The sequence below is a fragment of the Pavona decussata genome, unplaced genomic scaffold (assembly GCF_977016875.1).
Source record: "Pavona decussata unplaced genomic scaffold, jaPavDecu1.1 SCAFFOLD_102, whole genome shotgun sequence".
Classification (NCBI taxonomy): Eukaryota; Metazoa; Cnidaria; class Anthozoa; order Scleractinia; family Agariciidae; genus Pavona; species Pavona decussata.
In genome coordinates, this window is record NW_028145517.1 from 1,502,237 (window position 1) to 1,519,767 (window position 17,531).

At 38.2% G+C, this 17,531-nt stretch overlaps 2 protein-coding genes across 2 annotated transcripts; both read left to right on the top strand.

Moving 5' to 3' along the window:
* The first annotated feature begins 909 nt into the window (after window positions 1–909).
* Window positions 910–2,438, top strand: LOC146471540 (histamine H2 receptor-like). Its single transcript, XM_085120893.1, has one exon. It carries the CDS (start codon window positions 910–912, stop codon window positions 1,852–1,854), a length of 945 nt encoding a protein of 314 aa, XP_084977019.1. The 3' UTR covers window positions 1,855–2,438.
* A 5,560-nt stretch (window positions 2,439–7,998) lies between these two features.
* Window positions 7,999–16,538, top strand: LOC146471541 (uncharacterized). Its single transcript, XM_085120006.1, has 2 exons — window positions 7,999–8,189; window positions 12,186–16,538. Exons 1-2 carry the CDS (start codon window positions 8,129–8,131, stop codon window positions 16,511–16,513), a joined length of 4,389 nt encoding a protein of 1,462 aa, XP_084976132.1. The 5' UTR covers window positions 7,999–8,128; the 3' UTR covers window positions 16,514–16,538.
* Window positions 16,539–17,531: the final 993 nt, after the last annotated feature.

Consider the following 17,531-nt stretch of genomic DNA (forward strand, 5'->3'; position numbering starts at 1 on the left):
TTCTTTTCCTTTCTTTTCTGAAATGTAAGCCAAAACCAGAGGAAGCGCAACCTTAAGATACGACAGCAAAGCTAAATTTAACATGAGGGTGTTTCCACACGAGTACAACTTCCTTGACAAGTTTTTTGACAATTTTGTCTTGATCGTGTAGAACAGGTTTTCAACAAAACGAAAACAAGGAAAAATTTTTGTCGGCAACACAAAATGTAAAATTTGTGAAGGTAAACATTCATGTGTACAACCGCCCTGAGGAATACTTACGCCTACTATTTAGAGTCATTTTCACAGTATAGACACTCTCTCGTTGATCATTTATAAATTAGCCAATCACGGAGATAAAGATTCGGACATGTCAGTTGATGTTAAATGAAGAAAACAGTTCTGTTGAACAATGATTGCCAAAGTCGGTCCTGGAGAGCCTTGCTTGTCTTCAACTTGTAAATAAACAATTGTGCAATAAAAATTAACAATAAAGCAGGTGAAAAGTGCTGCTGTTTCCGTTCATGTAACAGGAAAAAACTGTTTTTATCAATTCTGGTTTTTATTAATTTTATTTGTTATTAATATCAATATCAATTCTACTGAAAGTACTAACTAAGGAGAAAGAACAGTGAAAAGCTTTAAGAAGCTGAAAAAATGAAAGGATCGTAATATAAAAGATCCTTTATTTACGAATGACTATTTAATCAGCTGCTTATCACGAGTCTCACACAGGGTTTGAAATTAATAAATACTATGTTAGCATGCTGCCAAGGAAGTTAAATAAAGTGTCATGACTGTGGTGACAAAAAGATGGTATAAATATTAACTTTGTAATAAAAAAATTGAATTGTACGATGAAAGCGTTGTAAATAGTTAAACCGTGCGTTTAATGAAAAACATTTGAAAAAAATTGTCAACACCAATAGCATGGCCGGTACATTGGAAAGAAAAAGGATCATCGAAGATGCACTTGAGAACAGAGAATTATGGCTGGTTATTATCGAATCCACATTAGGGTCTGCCATCATTTTATCAGCACTGATCGGAAACATTGTGCTTTGTCTGTCGATCTACAGATTTCGCTCACTCCGAAAAATCCAAAATTACTACGTTGTCGCATTGGCCGCATCAGACTTCCTTCTCAATCTACTCTGTGCTCCTTTGGGTTTGGTAGTTTTGTTTCTGGAACGATGGCCGTTTGGTGACGCAGTCTGCCAGATTGAAGGTGCTCTTGCCTACTTCTTCGTCTGCTTTTCGCTGCTGAATGTGACTCTCATTGCGCTGAATCGGTACGTCAAAATGGTGAGATCGGCGGACATTTATCAGAGAATCTATACAAAAAATAACGTGCTACTATCTATTGCGGTAAGTGCAGTTTTCTCTGGAATATTTGTAATCCCGTTTGCGATCCAGAGATTTTCGTTTCATCCCGGACAACTGGCATGCTTCCCTTGCAAGAGTAAAGACAAAGACAAACAAGCCATTATACTGAGTCGATACTCTGTCCTTATTGCTGTAACTTATCTGCTCATGGCATTTTGTTACTACAAAGTGTTCCGTAAAGTCCGCGCTCATTTTGGGCGAGTCGCAGACTCCACGCTCCAAGCACACGCTATGAAGTTATTTTCGGAGGAAGTCAAAAGAACAAAAATTCTCTTTGCCATATTGATTGCATTTGTAATTTGCTGGACACCAATTTTTGCCATCGAATTTCTTGACACTCTCCAAGGAGAGTACAGGTTGCACCGTCAGGTTTACCTCATTTTGCCTTTTGCAGGTGCAACGAGTTCTGCTGTTAATCCTGTGATCTATGGATTGACACAAAAACGTTTCAGGGTTGCTTACAAGAAAGTTCTAACTTGTAAGACCTAAATACATGTAAATACTCTTTAGGGAAAGTTCGAAAACCGTAAGACAAGCTTTTATAAATTATAGTTTTCAGTATCTTTTTATGGACTAGAAATACGTTACTGGCAGAACCTCACTAAGCTAGGGCTGGGTGGACAGTTGATTTGAAGTGACGGAATCGCGTGGATTAACACATTATACTTAGCCGACTAGGCCGTAGGTTGAGTTGGCCAAAATCAGGCGATATGCCGCAAAATCGAGCGGGATAATTGCTTTTTATTCAACATATTGCTTTAAACAAAGCAGAGTTTAATTTGTTTTATTGCAGAAAATCTTGTTACATCCTCCTCAACACACGAAATAATTTATACCGCAGCGATATTTGTTGTGTATAGACGACAAATATGACCATACTTCGACAGTGGTACAAAGCGTTGGATAATAAGAAATGATAGATAGCCTACTCAGCGAGCAGCAAGTATGTTACTTCAATTGTTAAAAACAACCAAGAAATACTGCTAGATTTTTCCGATTTCATTTGAAAGGAACAACGAGAAGACGATTTAAGGGCCGGTATTTCTTGTGCGTGGTAGAATAGTTGATATCAATGGCCGCTTTGCCAATGAAAACTCTGAAATTTCACTATCCAGTGATAACTTGTCCGGTACGATAACCACCTTATGATACGTTCCATTAATGGAGTTCCAACTGCGCCCCAAAATGGCAAAACTACATTTAGTAAATTGGTTCAACAACTAAAGGACCAGCAAGTAGTACACTTAAATTAAAGAGGCTATGCCACGTGATCTAAGTTAATTTCATCACATGCAAGCTGGTCATGAAGTGAAATAAAACCACGCGTTATCTGCTTAAAACTGAAGGAAACGCTAAAGATGTACAACAAAACCGAAAAGGAACGTGAATGGGCAAATGACAGAGAAGATTGAAGCGCATTGTGTTTATTGGGATAACATGGAAAAAAGCTGGCCTCAGGTTTTTACAGATATGCACGATGTGCATCAAAGTGCGATGGGTAAGGCTCAGAATAGGCCATTTCCGAGTTGCTTGGAGCCTCTTTTTGAAAACGAGGCTAAGTGCAAAGTCTTCAGATTATGAATATTAGTTTTCATTCATATGCAAACAAAACTAATTTTCATATGAAAAGTTTTGAACTCAGCCTCGCTTTCATGATGAGGTTCAGAGCAAATCGAAATTGGCCTATTGACTTTTTTATCACGTGACCCTTATTAAATCGATAAGAAAAGGTTAGTTGTCATTTTGGCGTTTCAACTCATAATTAATGAGAAGGCATAAACTTAGCCAAATTAGCCTAGCATACACATTGTCCTTTAAAATTCAAGAGGCGAAAGCCTTAATTTCGCACTGATTTTTATCCAAAACTTTTAATAATAATAAATAAGATATTTCAACAGGGAGCCCACGTCACAAAATGTGGTTTTCAGTGAGGCCCTGCACAAATTTAACCGGTAAAAATAAAAATAAAAAAAAAATTACAAATATAGCTATCTAAAAATAAAAAGTATAAAGGATAGGATCGATAAAAGAGTCTACATGTTTCTAATAAGACGTCTAAAAACTGAAAAATTGGAAATGTTCCTAATGCCGCCTGGGAGAGCGTTCCAGTCATCTACCGCATGACAAATAAAGCGATGCTGTCCCCATGAGCGCTTTGATTGTGGTTAACAGATGTTATTACTAAAACGAGTGTTATAATCAATAGATTAATTCTAATTAATTCTAATTAATAGAAGCAATAAAGCTCTTTCACTGTTTTCAGTTATTAAATGTAAAAAGCGGAGAAGAACATTTTATAAGTGATGGAAAACATTTTTATTGTCTAAATTTTACTCTCTCACCTATCAAGGAGAGAGAATAGTGAGAATTCGGATAATCATAACATAATGAAGGAGCATTTTTTGTATCTCGAATCATTCTAGCTTTCTAATATCATTATTTACTAGCTTCCCATAGGTCAGGATTTTAGATTAAAAAGTTCAACGACATTTTTTTTCCTTTTTGATCGCGAAGCTAGCCTTGTTCCAAATAGTCTTACACATGTGTGATGGTATCATTAAAGTTACATCCAGTGTTCACTCACACAATCTTAGAAACTCCAAATATAATCTCTTCTTCTAATACTGAGGCATACAAACAAAGTTTTTTTCAATATCGTGGTTCTGACCACTGGAACAACTTGCCTTCGAATGCTCTTGGTGCTGACCAAAAGGTTCGCAGCCTCTGGGAACGAGATTGTCGAACGCTTCAGGGATCGACGCAACCTACTCTAAGTAAGAATGTCAAGTTCATTATGATGCATATCCGCAGTACCTTTCCGATGAGTTAGAAAAGCTCCAAAAGCGAGTGATGCGCATTACCTGATTTGTCTTATAGAGAAGCATTAGAAGCCTTAACCATATCTAGGCCGAGCTTTTGGGGCCGGGGGAGGGGGGATTATCCTCTCCCCTGATAACTTTTCAAGTATAAAAGCTATGACAGTGAGACTTGAAAGATAGATAGTACATTTAAAGTTGTCTCCTTCGAAGTCCGCAACGCAAAATGAAGACGTCATAATAGCGTCATGACTTCCAAATGGCAAGTCATCTTGGATTTCTGGATTTTCCCAGAACTTCAGGAAAGCGTCGAAATTGAACGAAAGGTAATCAAAACCAATACAGAACGCCATTATGAGCTAAAAACATAAAAATTACAGGAAGAAAAGTGTCCATCGTTTTTCAACGATGGACGCTACAAGTTACTTGCACTGTTGCCGCCTTTAAATAGCAGTGCGATAACATTACGAAAAAGGCGAAAGTTTTAACTTATGAAATGCAAAACGAACAGATCCAACGAACAGTTTTATTATACGCAGTTCCTCCAGATATGCCAACTGGCGATACTCGCTCGATGCATTAGTTTTGTTTCATCAGTATCTTTTAAAAATTTGTACTTTTTTAAATCCAGCTAAGAAAGTTGCATTGGTATACATACAATTACTTGTCAGGTGTTTATTGCTTGTATATAGTTTTTAGCCTTTATTTTATTAGTAGCATTTTCATCATGATAACTTACAATTTTAAAACTTATCGTAATTCAGGTGACTGGAGGGCTGTAACCAGCTGTAAGCATCTATCTATCTTGGCTCTTTTAAACACATGTATAATTTCTATCGCATTTAACAATAGCAAATTGTAAAATAGTTTCCGTAGTTTTAACATATTTTTACAGGTTATTAATTTAGTATCGAATTTTTGTGATGTAATCAATGTTAATTAAGGTAATTAACGGTTCTATTGAAAAATACTGTAAATGAATTGATACCATGTTTAAATAAAGTTCATCAAGCATTAGCTCATCAAAGGTCTGCCTTTTACGTACAATCTTATAATCTGATAATCTTAAAAAGTGTGAGGATTTTAACCTATTTTCTTCGTGCGTTTAAAAATCCTTAAAGAATCGGGCACAGGCCAGCTTATCTTGATTGTATTTTAAGTTTTATTGATAAGAACATTGTAAATATTCTCCCTTTTAGCAGCCCTGAGCCGACTGTGATTTTACGCCCTCTCGCGTTCGCCACTCTGCCTCTCCTAGAAGGGATTTTTTTTTATGCGGGGTAATTATTCTAAAGACTGACCAATCAGAATCCATTGTCTGTGCATATATTTATGGGTCTTAGAGAAAGAAAACCCGCATTTTTGAAACGGTAAATCAAGAGAGGAACGTCTGAGAGAGACCCGACAATCTGAGAGTTCATGGCGAAGAAATTACGCCTCGAGGACAGACTGTGCTTTTGCAAAGCGAAGAGAAAGCCGAGGTCTCAAATCATCATTAGTCACAAAAGTGAAACATTCATCTTCCGGTTGCTGTCTGTGCTGCACAGACTCCCGATTGTGTTTTGCTTTCCCACTGAGCAGTTTATGACGCGTTCTTCACTTTCTCTCATTCGTTACTCAGTAGTTCTCGGGTCGTAACGAATCCGGCGCCAAAGACAACGTCTTACCTACAGTTCCCTTTCATCAATTACATATTTCATCCCTGCACAGTATGATATTTCCTTTATTTCATTTTCATTTATTCATCTTCCACGGCTATAATGCAAACTGAAACAAATGACCGAACTTACAATTGGCTTGAGAGTTCAGTTGGTAAAGTGCCGCACCGATCAGATCACAGTTCGAATCCCGATCAGTTATTTCGCAAGCTTCCCTTTCGCTACTTCTTAATTATTACGTCAAACGTTCATAACTGCACTCGTCTTTCAATTAAGGGAATATATCAATTTTTTTTCCACAGCTCACGTAAAAGAATATTTAATATATTTCGCTTTGACTCTGAACATCTCATGTGAAACTCCATTTCACTGTTTTCCGTCATTATAGTGCATCGATCTTCTTGTCAATGTATGCTCGTATTTCAATTGGTATTCTCTGTTTCAAATCTATTGCGCCTAAATTATTAGGTGCAATCTCCAAGTGTTGTAGCAACGCAGTTCATTCCCCTCTGTTCTGCACATATCAGTCTGAGCTACCTTATTATCACTTATTTCCGCGATTTTCGAGATTAAAAAAAAAATCGCGAAATTAAAGTCCCGCGAATAAAAGGTGCCGCGAAAATTAAAGACGCGAAATTTAGTGACCTATATAGAAACTTTTATTTCACTTTTCCGTCTGCTAGGAGTATACATACGAGTAGGAGGGTTCAAATTTCAGTTCAAAGCTTGCCCTTAATTATTGCTCATCATCTGACTCATCTTGCTGAATTAGTTCCTGTTACACCTCCTCAGTACAGTCTTCAAATTTGACATCGGCATCTGGCTCCCTATAGTTCTCTGTGATCAGCTGCTTGAGCCTCTTCATGAAGGCTTCATTTTTTTCAGCTTCGTCGATCTGCGCAATCAATTTCACTAGAATTTCCAGCCCGCCTTTCACAAGTGGCGATCTTCGGTGGTCCACAATTTCGTCGCTGACAACTTGGTTGCTTATATCAGTGTACTTCAGGAAAAGGTGTTGCGTTGCTAACATTGATGAAAATTTCAACCAGTTGCTTGTTGCGTTTCTACCTTGTATTGCGTTATGGTTAAATAAAACACAGAAATAGAAGTTAAAAAACTAACACCAGTTACTTGATTCGGGAAATTTAATTAATTACCTTGAAAAACGCTGATTCGTCAAAATCGCGAAATTTAAGTCCCGCGAAATATTCCTTTTCCAAATTCGCGAAATAATATTAAAGTCGCGCGGAAATAAGTGATAATAAGGTATTTTACTGGCGGCAAACGTCCTGTTAATTTTTTTAGCAGCTCAAAATGTGATAAACAAATACACCAGCTTGTTTTAGTTTCCATGTTTTAATACTGACGAATCACTCGGCATATATCTGAGTAGCTGAACATCCGTCCTGCTTATCAAACATGTGCGGCTAACTTTCCAATGAACGTGAAAGACCCCTGAAACCGGAGAACAAACGAGTTGTATAATAATGATGATAGCACGCATAATTTAGATCTTGGGAGAGTGCTGATAAAGGAAGTGTCACGGGAATTTGGCATCAAATCTAAAACTTCTTCTGTTTATCAACAGAAACCTAAAAATATTGCTCAAATCTGTTGTAGATTATCACCCTAGTGTACTTAGATTATCGATGAGTGTCTCTGGCCACAGATGGACAGGGTTAGAAGAGATTCGTGTGTAACTTGAAAAATAGTTAGGCTAACTGTTTTGAAGGTCTCTCGTTGTCATTTGCAAAATACACCAGAGCAGGTCATGAGTTGTTCCGTTCTGAGAATTCGGTTGATTTCTTTTTCTTGATGGTCTAGAATTATTTAACTAAATGAAGGTACTGTCGCACCTTTTTCACCACAAAAGGTAAAAATATCCGCGATTTTCCCCCTTAAGCTGGCTTCCGCTGAAGAGGACGAGCTGTTTTTGAAACGGATAAGCCGTGATATTTGCTTTCTTAAAAATATACCAATCTTACTAAAGTATGTTTCGATTTAGAAGTTAATTCTTGGCTTTCTTGTCTCGAGTTATGTGATTGGTAGAACAGCCAACAGCCATCGATCAGTTTCCATCGAATTATTTTCATATACGAGGGCCTTTGTGGGTATAACTGATAGCCTCTTCAATAGCCTGCCAACTTTTGTTTTCATTTCTATATGAATAATATCACGTATTGCAGACAAATTTTCCGCTTTCAAATCAGAGAAGGTATCAGATGTAATTGGTGAAGGAAAACTGATTTGAAAGAGGCCATTCACGCACGTCACTTGAGATTTTTTTCCATGGCTAGTTCACAAGTTTTTATAGCGCTTCTTCTTCTGATGTTGTCAAGCAAGGAATCAGGTAATGAATATAATGATTAATAATACTGCAATACTAATTTATTGAACTTCTGTTGCGCAATTATCAATGTTAAATTGATATAAGCTATAATGTTTTGAAGTATACCACACAGTCGATAGAACACCGCATCGATCAACAGCATGAACAACTTTATTTTCACAAAGTAAAAATATATGCCTTGGATGAAGTATTCAAACCATCTATGTCTGAACTAGGGATGGCGAAGGGCCCGCTCATCCAGAGAAACAGGGCACCCAACGGATCGTTTCGGTAAAGTATCTGTTCGATCGGAAGGCTCTTAATCCCCTAAAATTTTCTAAAGGGAATTTTCACCTCGAACGTTTGTGATATGGGAGATTTAAGGCCTGGTGTTTTCGGATTGATAAAAATGTCGTTTCGGGTACCGAAAAAAGGTCAGCTAAGATTTTTGGAAATGAAACAAGACCTAAGGTTTTCGAGAAAGGGACAAATGATAACCTATTAATTTCGAAACGACTCAGGTTCCCCTAGAACGACCGAACAGATCAAAATATTATAGCGCATCCTAAAATGAACCTACAGAGCTTTAAAGGCACTCCAGATAGCCTGAAATAGCGTTTCAAAGGATCTGAGAGAAAACTGTCGTTGGGTGCCCCTGGAGAAAGCACACGCAAAATTTTATGCAAATTTCATGGGCTTCGTTGTTTCGATTTTTTGCCGAATTCGTGTTTGAGTCTTAACTTTTTGCCGGGAGTTTCAGGGGAGAAACTGAAGGCAAAGAACGAGCGCTCGATTATTTAGTGCCGTTGCCTCTATCAATTAGCTGATGAACTATTAAATTCTCGTTATCAACCTGACATTCAGGATCTGTATTGTCGTTTTATTTGCCACCATAATTGCCACTGGCTATATCAATAAAGAAATGATCTTTTTGTTAAGATTGCTGTGATAGTTACGTTTCATGGAAACGTTCGTAACTCAGTTTTTACGACAAGCCCACTCATCTATTTGAAATTGTAGTCAGCGATTTTTTTGAAATTTATTATAGCGAAACTGATTCATTCGTACGGTGCTTTCCGTTTGTCTCAACTGTCCTGGCTCAGTGACACCTTGTAAATGAGACATTCAGAAAATGATATGTGCCATTTTTAACGGCATGAGACAGAATGGTATATAAGTAACTGCATTGCGTTAGCAAAAATAAATGAACGGTCTGGTGGCCGGTCGGTTCTCAGCGATAAATGGAATGAATCCGTTCGTACGTAGTAAGGAACTAACTCGAATTGTTTGGTTCCTAGTGTGAATCATATTTCCATAGCACTTCTGCCGAAAGTTATATAATTGTCTTGTGAGCTAGACAATAATTTATTTCCAGATACAAAAATCCAATACGGACTTTTAATTCCAGTTTTTTGTCAATTTTAAATTTAAAACGATACGGTTCTTTTTTTAACCAACTGCAATCGCTTTTTGGTTCAACCTTCTCCCCACTCTCCCAATTTATAACGGAAAAACTCTGTGAAAGTGGTTGTTTTTGTGAACTAAGGCCCAGTTCAGACGCCGAACTTTTCATGAGCTGAACTTAATCCAAATTAAGGTCGGCCCAAATCACGAAAATCTCGCCTTTTGATTCAGACGCCGAACTTAATTTACTTGAAGCAAAACCAATCGAAATGTCAGCGTTTTTTTTTTTTTCTAATTTTTTTTTTTTATTTGAAATACGTTATAATAATTTATGCATTAGGTTCGGCTCATGAAAAGTTCGGCGTCTGAATCAAAGCCGTTCCAAAGCCGAAATTCCCGGCTGAGCCAGGCGGGGAGAACGGCTGACCCGTTCCGAATTGAAACAGCCGTTCGAAACTGATTCAGACGCCGAACTTTTCATGTACTTAATTGCAGGTATTAGGTTCGGCTCATGAAAAGTTCGGCGTCTGGACCGGGCCTCACTAACATGACATTGGTTTCCATATCGTAACCTGACTTTTGTCCTTCAATTTCAAACTTAAGAGTAAAAGAAGGAAAACGATATAATAGTGTACTCTTCAAACCCGAATCGACTGCGCTATTTCTTTTTTCCAAGGGCTAGGTGTCGAGAATTGTAATTTTAGCTGTCTATATAGGAGTCGTCCATCGCAATAAATGAAAGCTTATCGTTTACAAATCGGTGCTTAAATGTTTTTTTTTCTTTTTTAGTAGTAAAAAGAGTACCGTCACAACCGCGCCGCATCAAACAAAAACTTGAAGAGTTTTAACATTTTCCACAGTTAAAGATATGTAAGCGACGTGACGTTTTACGAGTGAACTATGGTAAAATATTTCCACACAATGTTGCGTGTATACCTTCGAAACTGAAATTTTTTCCTTTAGTAAACGAAATAAGAATTTATTAGCTCCAGCACTTGTGGATATCTTTGAAGTCTTAAAAAAAATGAATGAAAGACAAAATTAATTAAGTACCCAGCGAATGCTGACTGATCTCCAATAGACAAATGAACTTATAAAAACGTGTACACAGTGAAAGTTAAATCATCTACCTTTTAGAGAGAGCTTAGTTAATGCGCTAATAGAAGAAACGACATTTGATACCCCGTCTGACTATTCCGGTTAAAAAAAATTTGCTTAAGTTGAGATTCGCACCAATGTCACTAATTTCCTTTCAGAGATGTCACCAGTGCATGTTCCAAGTAAAACACAGAAAACAACAAGAGTCGAAATTGCTGTATATCTACAACGTGATTGTCGGCCAGACTGACTGGGTTAGAGAACTGATATACAAACCTCCGACTCGAATAAATATATAAAATAAAATTTATATTTTATTGATAGATAACTATGATTTATGTATGAATTTTCATATACAGTATTCACTGATTTAACTGTGTAGCGCAATTGTTCGAGGCAAGGTTAACGATATTAAGATTGTTTTGATTGTATACGATTAAAAATATTTTTTTTAATAGACGTTTTGAGGCGACTTCAGTGTTGAATGTTGGAAAGTGCAAATGAAGAAGAGGCAGAAGCCTCGAAACGTCTGATAGAAAAAATATTTTTTCAGCTCAGATATCTAGTCAAAACAACAACTTTTGGACGAGGTTGAGCAGAATATCCGGCGTGATTTGTCAGTGGCGAGCAGATCAATTATTTGCCGAAGGCGAAATATTTTGATTTGCGAGACACTGATAAATCACAATATTTTTCGATAACCGAGATCAAAAATTGTTCTATCATTCGATCACCGTGTTTGTTTTTCATAATATTGATCAACTAAACATGTCAAGTCACTCTGACAACTCAGGGAAGCGATCTGCAATTTTCACACAAGAGTGTGGTTTCAATTACGCGTGAGCAGAATATTTTTTCGCAGGAAAACACAGTTAGACAGTATTGCGCATGAGCAGACCATTATACGGTTGGCAGTTATCTGAAGGTCAAGTGGCCAATGAAAAGGAAGAAAAAATGCATGGAATGATAATTATTCGGGTTTTTCCAGGATACTTATGGAGGTGCACGAAAAAGATGGCCGCTTAAAACGTGCTTGTGTTTTACTGCAACAGAACCCACTTCCATCGGAGACTGGCATGTCTGTTGTTCAGACATTACAGACAGTGTTGTGGGAACGAAAAATTACCAACAAACTTTAGCAAATCGGCAACGTTAAGGGTTTCAACATCTGGCCATCATTCGTTCAACAAAAGTGGAACGGATGTTGGGCACACGTTGGACAAATGTTGAACGGGAGTGTTCAAACGGCTTCAACACCATTTAACGTTTTCGACAACAAAGGAAATGTTGGATGGGTGTTGAATGAAAATTTAAACTGATTTAAATTTGATTCAACACGCTTTAAACATTTTTTTACGTTTTCAACAATGTTGGACGACCTGTTCAAACGCTCCCAACATTTGGTTCAACAAAGTGTCGAACGCATGTTGAACCGAATGTTGAAACCGTTTAAACGGGCCTTTACTCACACCTAATCTAAGCATTAACAATCTTTTTGTCGATACATATTCACAGGAGGTAATCAAAGTTCCAACATTACAGAAATCTACGTTTCCAGGACAGGACATGATTCTGCAAGCTGTGGTCACATCAAGCAGCCTTGTAAATCTATAGCACAAGGGGTTCATCGAGTCCAATGGAATGGGCACATTTACTTGGACGGTACTGGGACCGTGCGAGATCCTTACGATTGCACACCCACAACATTGCACGGCAAGCCAGTCGAACTCAAAGTTCAGAAAAATTTGAGCATGGAGGGTATAAGATTTACACCGCACATTTCCTGTCCAAGTGGCTTCCAGTTTCAGTCCACCGATAAAGAACTCACCATTGCTTTAACGGGAATTGTTTTCAGACGAACTCCTCTAATGTTTCAACACTGCAATCTCGTTAAGGTCTTCAACTGTTCTTTTGGCGATGCATCCACGGCATTGACGGTTCATACTAAGAACAGTAAAAGCACCAAACTAGATATTCAAGGTGCTTCGTTCTCTGAGAACAACACTTCATGCGTAGAGATTTTGACATCCAACAACTCAAATCAGTCTCTTGAAGTGAGCGTCAATGATACAGTGTTTCAGGGAAATGGTCGTTTTGGAAGTAGCTTGACAATGAAAGGAGCAATAACGATTAAGTCAGACGTGAAAACAACTTCGGCCAACATTGCACATGTCAAAATATCATGCTTCAGAGTCAAATACAACAACAACTTTGGATATTTTGTAAATTTAGATCTAGTCGACGCCATTTCGAACGAAGTGTACTGGAATGTAACACTTATGGACAATGCAGCTCCTCGCTCGATGAGGCCACCTGGTAAGGGCACATACAATGCAGTGAAAAGTTTATATGCTTCCCGTGCAAGAAAAACACGTGTTGAATTCGCCAACCTAAGGTGCTCACATAATCGATTGTTGCGATGTTTGAAGTTTCAATCCGAAAAGGCCGAAGTAAAAATTCAAAACTCGTCGTTTGTTGGCCAGTTCATTCCAGCTGACAGAGGGGCAGCAATTTATCTTGAGGCAAAAACATACGCGGCCTTAGTGTTGTTGAAAAGTAGATTTCGACGAAACAGAGCCAAATCAGGTGGAGCTCTGTTTGTTCACAGTAAATATGGATTAGTAGAACTGACAATGGTACAAGTTAATTTTACCGAATGCGTCGCTGTAAAGCAAGGGTGCGCGATTTTGGTCGGCAGCCCTAGAAGTCTTCCATTCACTAACCGAACGGCAACGTACAAATTGCTTGCAGACTTAAGAGAAGTTCGAGTACAAAACTGCTTAGGTGTTGTGCAAGGGAAGAGAAAATGTATTGTTTTCCATTTTTTGATCTTCAGTGGAAATCTAAACATCACTGATTCTGCTTGGACAAACAACATTAATTTGATAGATGCTGCTCTGATGGTGGGAAATGCCGGTGGTAAAACTGACATCGCAATTTCTCGGTGCACTTTTATCCGTAATTCTGCCCGTCTTCAAGGTGCGGTTTTGCTTGCAGCTATCAGGGAACAGGCAGGAAGCATTACTGTTGAAAATTCTTCATTTTCCAATCAAAAAGACAAAACAAACGATTTATGTGTAAGTCCAGAGTATACGATCAGGATTATCAACGTACTATTTAACTTTTCAAAGGCCATTGGGCTTGCGATATTCCGTCCCGCAAAAACCAAGTTCAAAGTGATCCCATTAAACATTTACATCTGTAACTGCACATTTCTCAACAATGCTCATGACATTGTGCTAAATCTTTGGGATCTAAAGAAAATCAGATTTGCTATAATCGATACCATTTTTACTTCCAAAACGGCCAACTACAAAGACCTTGGGATATTTTTCTCTGTCGTCGTTTTAAGAAGACCGAATCTGTCAACTGATGCAATAGTCGAACTGAATAATGTTACATTTGTTTCTCGACCAACCAACATTTTAAAATTACTCTTTCCTGGTAACAAAACAGTAAAAATACAAAGGTCGAGTTTTCGAGATGGTATTTGCCTTCGTCAGTACGTCTTTGATGACAATTTCTACCAAGTAGGAACCGGTGCCATAACAGTGGTATTCAACCATGATAAACTCAACAGTTCGGGTTGTGTTGAGAAACAAAATAATAAAAACATTCATCCTTCATGGCATTATGACACTGAAGTGCTTTTTGAAGATACCACATTTGAGGGAAATGCGGGATTACTAGCTGGCGCCGTCTATATCAGCAACGGAAACGTCACGTTTAACAGGTGTAATTTTCGAGATAATTTTGCCACTAAACGGTCGGGGCATGTTTATTCCGCATACGGAACAGGCCAAGTTATTTTCAAAGATTGTCTTTTCTCATCTTCAATGAAAAGCATAAAGGCCAACAATACAATTTTTGACAAATCAACGTTTCTTTATTCTGAGAGTGGAGGACCTGTGTTCTTTGAAAACACGAAAATGGTTTCAGCTGTCGGTCAAAGAACACCCTTCGCTATGCTCGACATCTCAAGTGGAGGATATGTTTACATGGACAATAGGTCATCCATTGAATGCAGCACTGGAAGCCAGCTTTCATTTGAAAACAACACGCATTTTTCGTACGTGTACAATGAGAAAAACGATAGCACTTGCCGTATTAATGTGACAGTCTTGAAATATTTGTGTAATTTATGTCCCCCTGGCTATTACAGCTTACAAAGAGGAGTCTCGGATGGATTGTATGTCCATTCTTCTTTTCAGTGTTTTCCTTGCCCCTTCGGAGCCACCTGCATCGAAAAGAACATCGCCGCCAAACCAGATTTCTGGGGATACAAGAATTCTAATCATCCATCATCGCTGAGCTTCTATGCTTGTCCGGAACATTACTGTAGAAGTCCAACCTCCGATTCAAAAGACTATAACAGTTGTTATGGAAATAGAACAGGTGTCCTGTGTGGGAAGTGCGCTCCTGAATACGAAGAAACTCTCTTCTCCACTGAGTGCCGCAAAAGAACTGAATGCAATAACTACTTGCTGTGGATAACAACAGTTCTATTTTCAACTGCCGTTGCTTTTTATCTCCTTATTAAGCCGCCAGTGTTGAGTTTTCTTGGAAGACAGATTTTTTGGTTCAGAAAAAGAGTAGATGATTCCATAAGACAAGAGTTAGGTCCGGTGGATGAACACTTGGACAGCGGATATCTTAAAATTACATTTTATTTTTATCAAGCCGCCGAGTTGCTGATTGTAGGCTCTGCAGAAGACTTGCTTCAACATAAAATTCCATTCGTTATAACTATTGTTGAAGCGTTCAACTTTGAAGTCAGAACACTCCATGCATTGATAGACTGTCCTTTTGTTGGACTTACAGCAGTTACCAAGGAACTTTTACTTTCTGGAACGGTTTTCCTCATATTGTCTGAAATTGCAGTCATATACTGCCTGCATTTCTCTTTCAACAAGATACGGCAAAAGAAAAGACCATCTGCGATCCACTACATGGCTGTTGCCATAGAACTACTGCTACTTGGATATGAACGACTGGCAGAGACATCGCTCAAGCTTATGCACTGTGTCTCTATTGCCTCTGAGAATCAGTTGTTTATCGATGCAGAAGTTGTTTGTTGGCAGTGGTGGCAATATATACTAGCCACTTATGTCGTAGTGTCGGTGGTACCTTTTATCATGGTTCTTTATTTTGGATCCTCAAAGCTTCACAAATCCTCAATCTCTGCCAAAGAGTTTCTTGGAGCGTGTATATTTCCATTGCCATTTCTGGTCTACTGGTTGCTAAAGAAGGCAGTTAATAAAACAAGGAACGCTTCTGAAAACCAACAGAACAACAAACATGTTTTAGAAGTGCTTCATGACCCATTTCGTCAACCAAGAGATGGTGACAATGGGACACTCTACTGGGAGAGTGTTTTGATTGGTCGACGTTTTATATTACTTTGTTGCCATGCGTTCATCGCAAACTCAATGTTTAAAATGGTCTGTATGACTACTATCTGCGTCATCATATTACTTCACCACGTCTTCAAAAACCCATATCATGACCCCATCGCCAACAACGCCGAAACATCTTCTCTCCTGGCCTTAGTTGTGATGGCAGTAATCAACCTTACAAAAGCCACCCTGGTGTCATTTGGAACAAGCATCGCCGGTCCAACCAAGTCTTATTTGGAAGCTCTGGAGTGGTTTGAGATCTGTGCGTTGGCATTTGTTCCAGCGTTACTGGCCATGTTTCTCCTTTTCGCAATTTTGTCTCAGCTGGCGCGTTTAGTTGTGTTTTTGACAAAGTTAGTTTCTCATTCTGTGCGGTGGCGACTTACAAAATTGCAGTCCTTGAAAGAACTAACAAGACCTATTTTGAATATTTCAGAAGCCGACTGATTAATATCTGACAGAGCGAAGACAGTTCTTTTGAAAGAAGACAACACAAGAAGACAGTAGAAAATTTATCAATAAGGACAGAGCATAGTTGATAAAAAATAGTTTAAGAAAAATGATACCCCTTTTTTGTGCCTCAAAGCGGCAAAGCCAAACACAGAGGAATATGAAGCACAATCTTTACGTTGTATAGTACAGTATATCTTTGGGAGCCTCTAGCATAATAAATTATTTGCCTTTTTGTATGTAGGATTTGTAAAGTGCTTAATTGTAAGGCTTCGGTGAGCTTCGGCTGACCTTAGGAATTCTCGGAATACTTCGGGAATTGCCAACATCTTCGGTATCATTGATGACACTTGAAATCTATTCGATGTGTTAGCCCGGCTGCGCTCTTATAATTTTTTTCTTTTTTTTGGCAATTTGCAGAAACCGCTTTTTTTCACTCACAAAACAGATTTTAACGATTAAAAATGTACATTTTTTGAGTGCATCATTGCATCATCTTCAAAAAGTTTACGAAGCAGACCAGATCATATATTACTCGATTTCCCTCACGATAAAACAGTTCAGAACAGTACACCTATTAGCACTGCTCATTTGCCTCAGCTACCCAGAAACTAAGAATTCACAAAATTTGAATTCACATTTGCTTCCTCTCTTCCCCACGACACATCCGTGCTGTTCGAAAAAAAAAAAAATCAAAAGCATATTCAAGTTTCACAGCCAGCTGTATCCTTTTTACAGAAAGTAATTGTTTTCTTGTTTTCTAAAGCCCGCGAGGTGTCGAAATGTTTTCAATTAGGTAATGGATTTTGAAATGGCAAAGATGATAACATCTTAGTAACCCGCAGGTTTTCAAAGCAAATAGCCCCTGCCATTGGCGTTTTCAAATTTAATAAAATCTCCAAACTTCGAGGATTGTTTGGCAATGCTCGAATCAGCAAACACGAGCCAAGAGCACTTAAATTACTTTATTGTTAGAAAGATTTGACGCTTCCTTTTTAGAGATCTATTAACTGGT

What these genes read in the sequence shown, in the direction of transcription:
- LOC146471540 (XM_085120893.1), top strand. Translation starts at nt 910, where the DNA reads ATGGCCGGTACATTGGAAAGAAAAAGGATCATCGAAGATGCACTTGAG.
- LOC146471541 (XM_085120006.1), top strand. Translation starts at nt 8,129, where the DNA reads ATGGCTAGTTCACAAGTTTTTATAGCGCTTCTTCTTCTGATGTTGTCA. An exon ending in GTTGTCAAGCAAGGAATCAG is followed by an intron (nt 8,190 to 12,185) that starts GTAATGAATATA and finishes ACATATTCACAG; the next exon opens with GAGGTAATCAAAGTTCCAAC.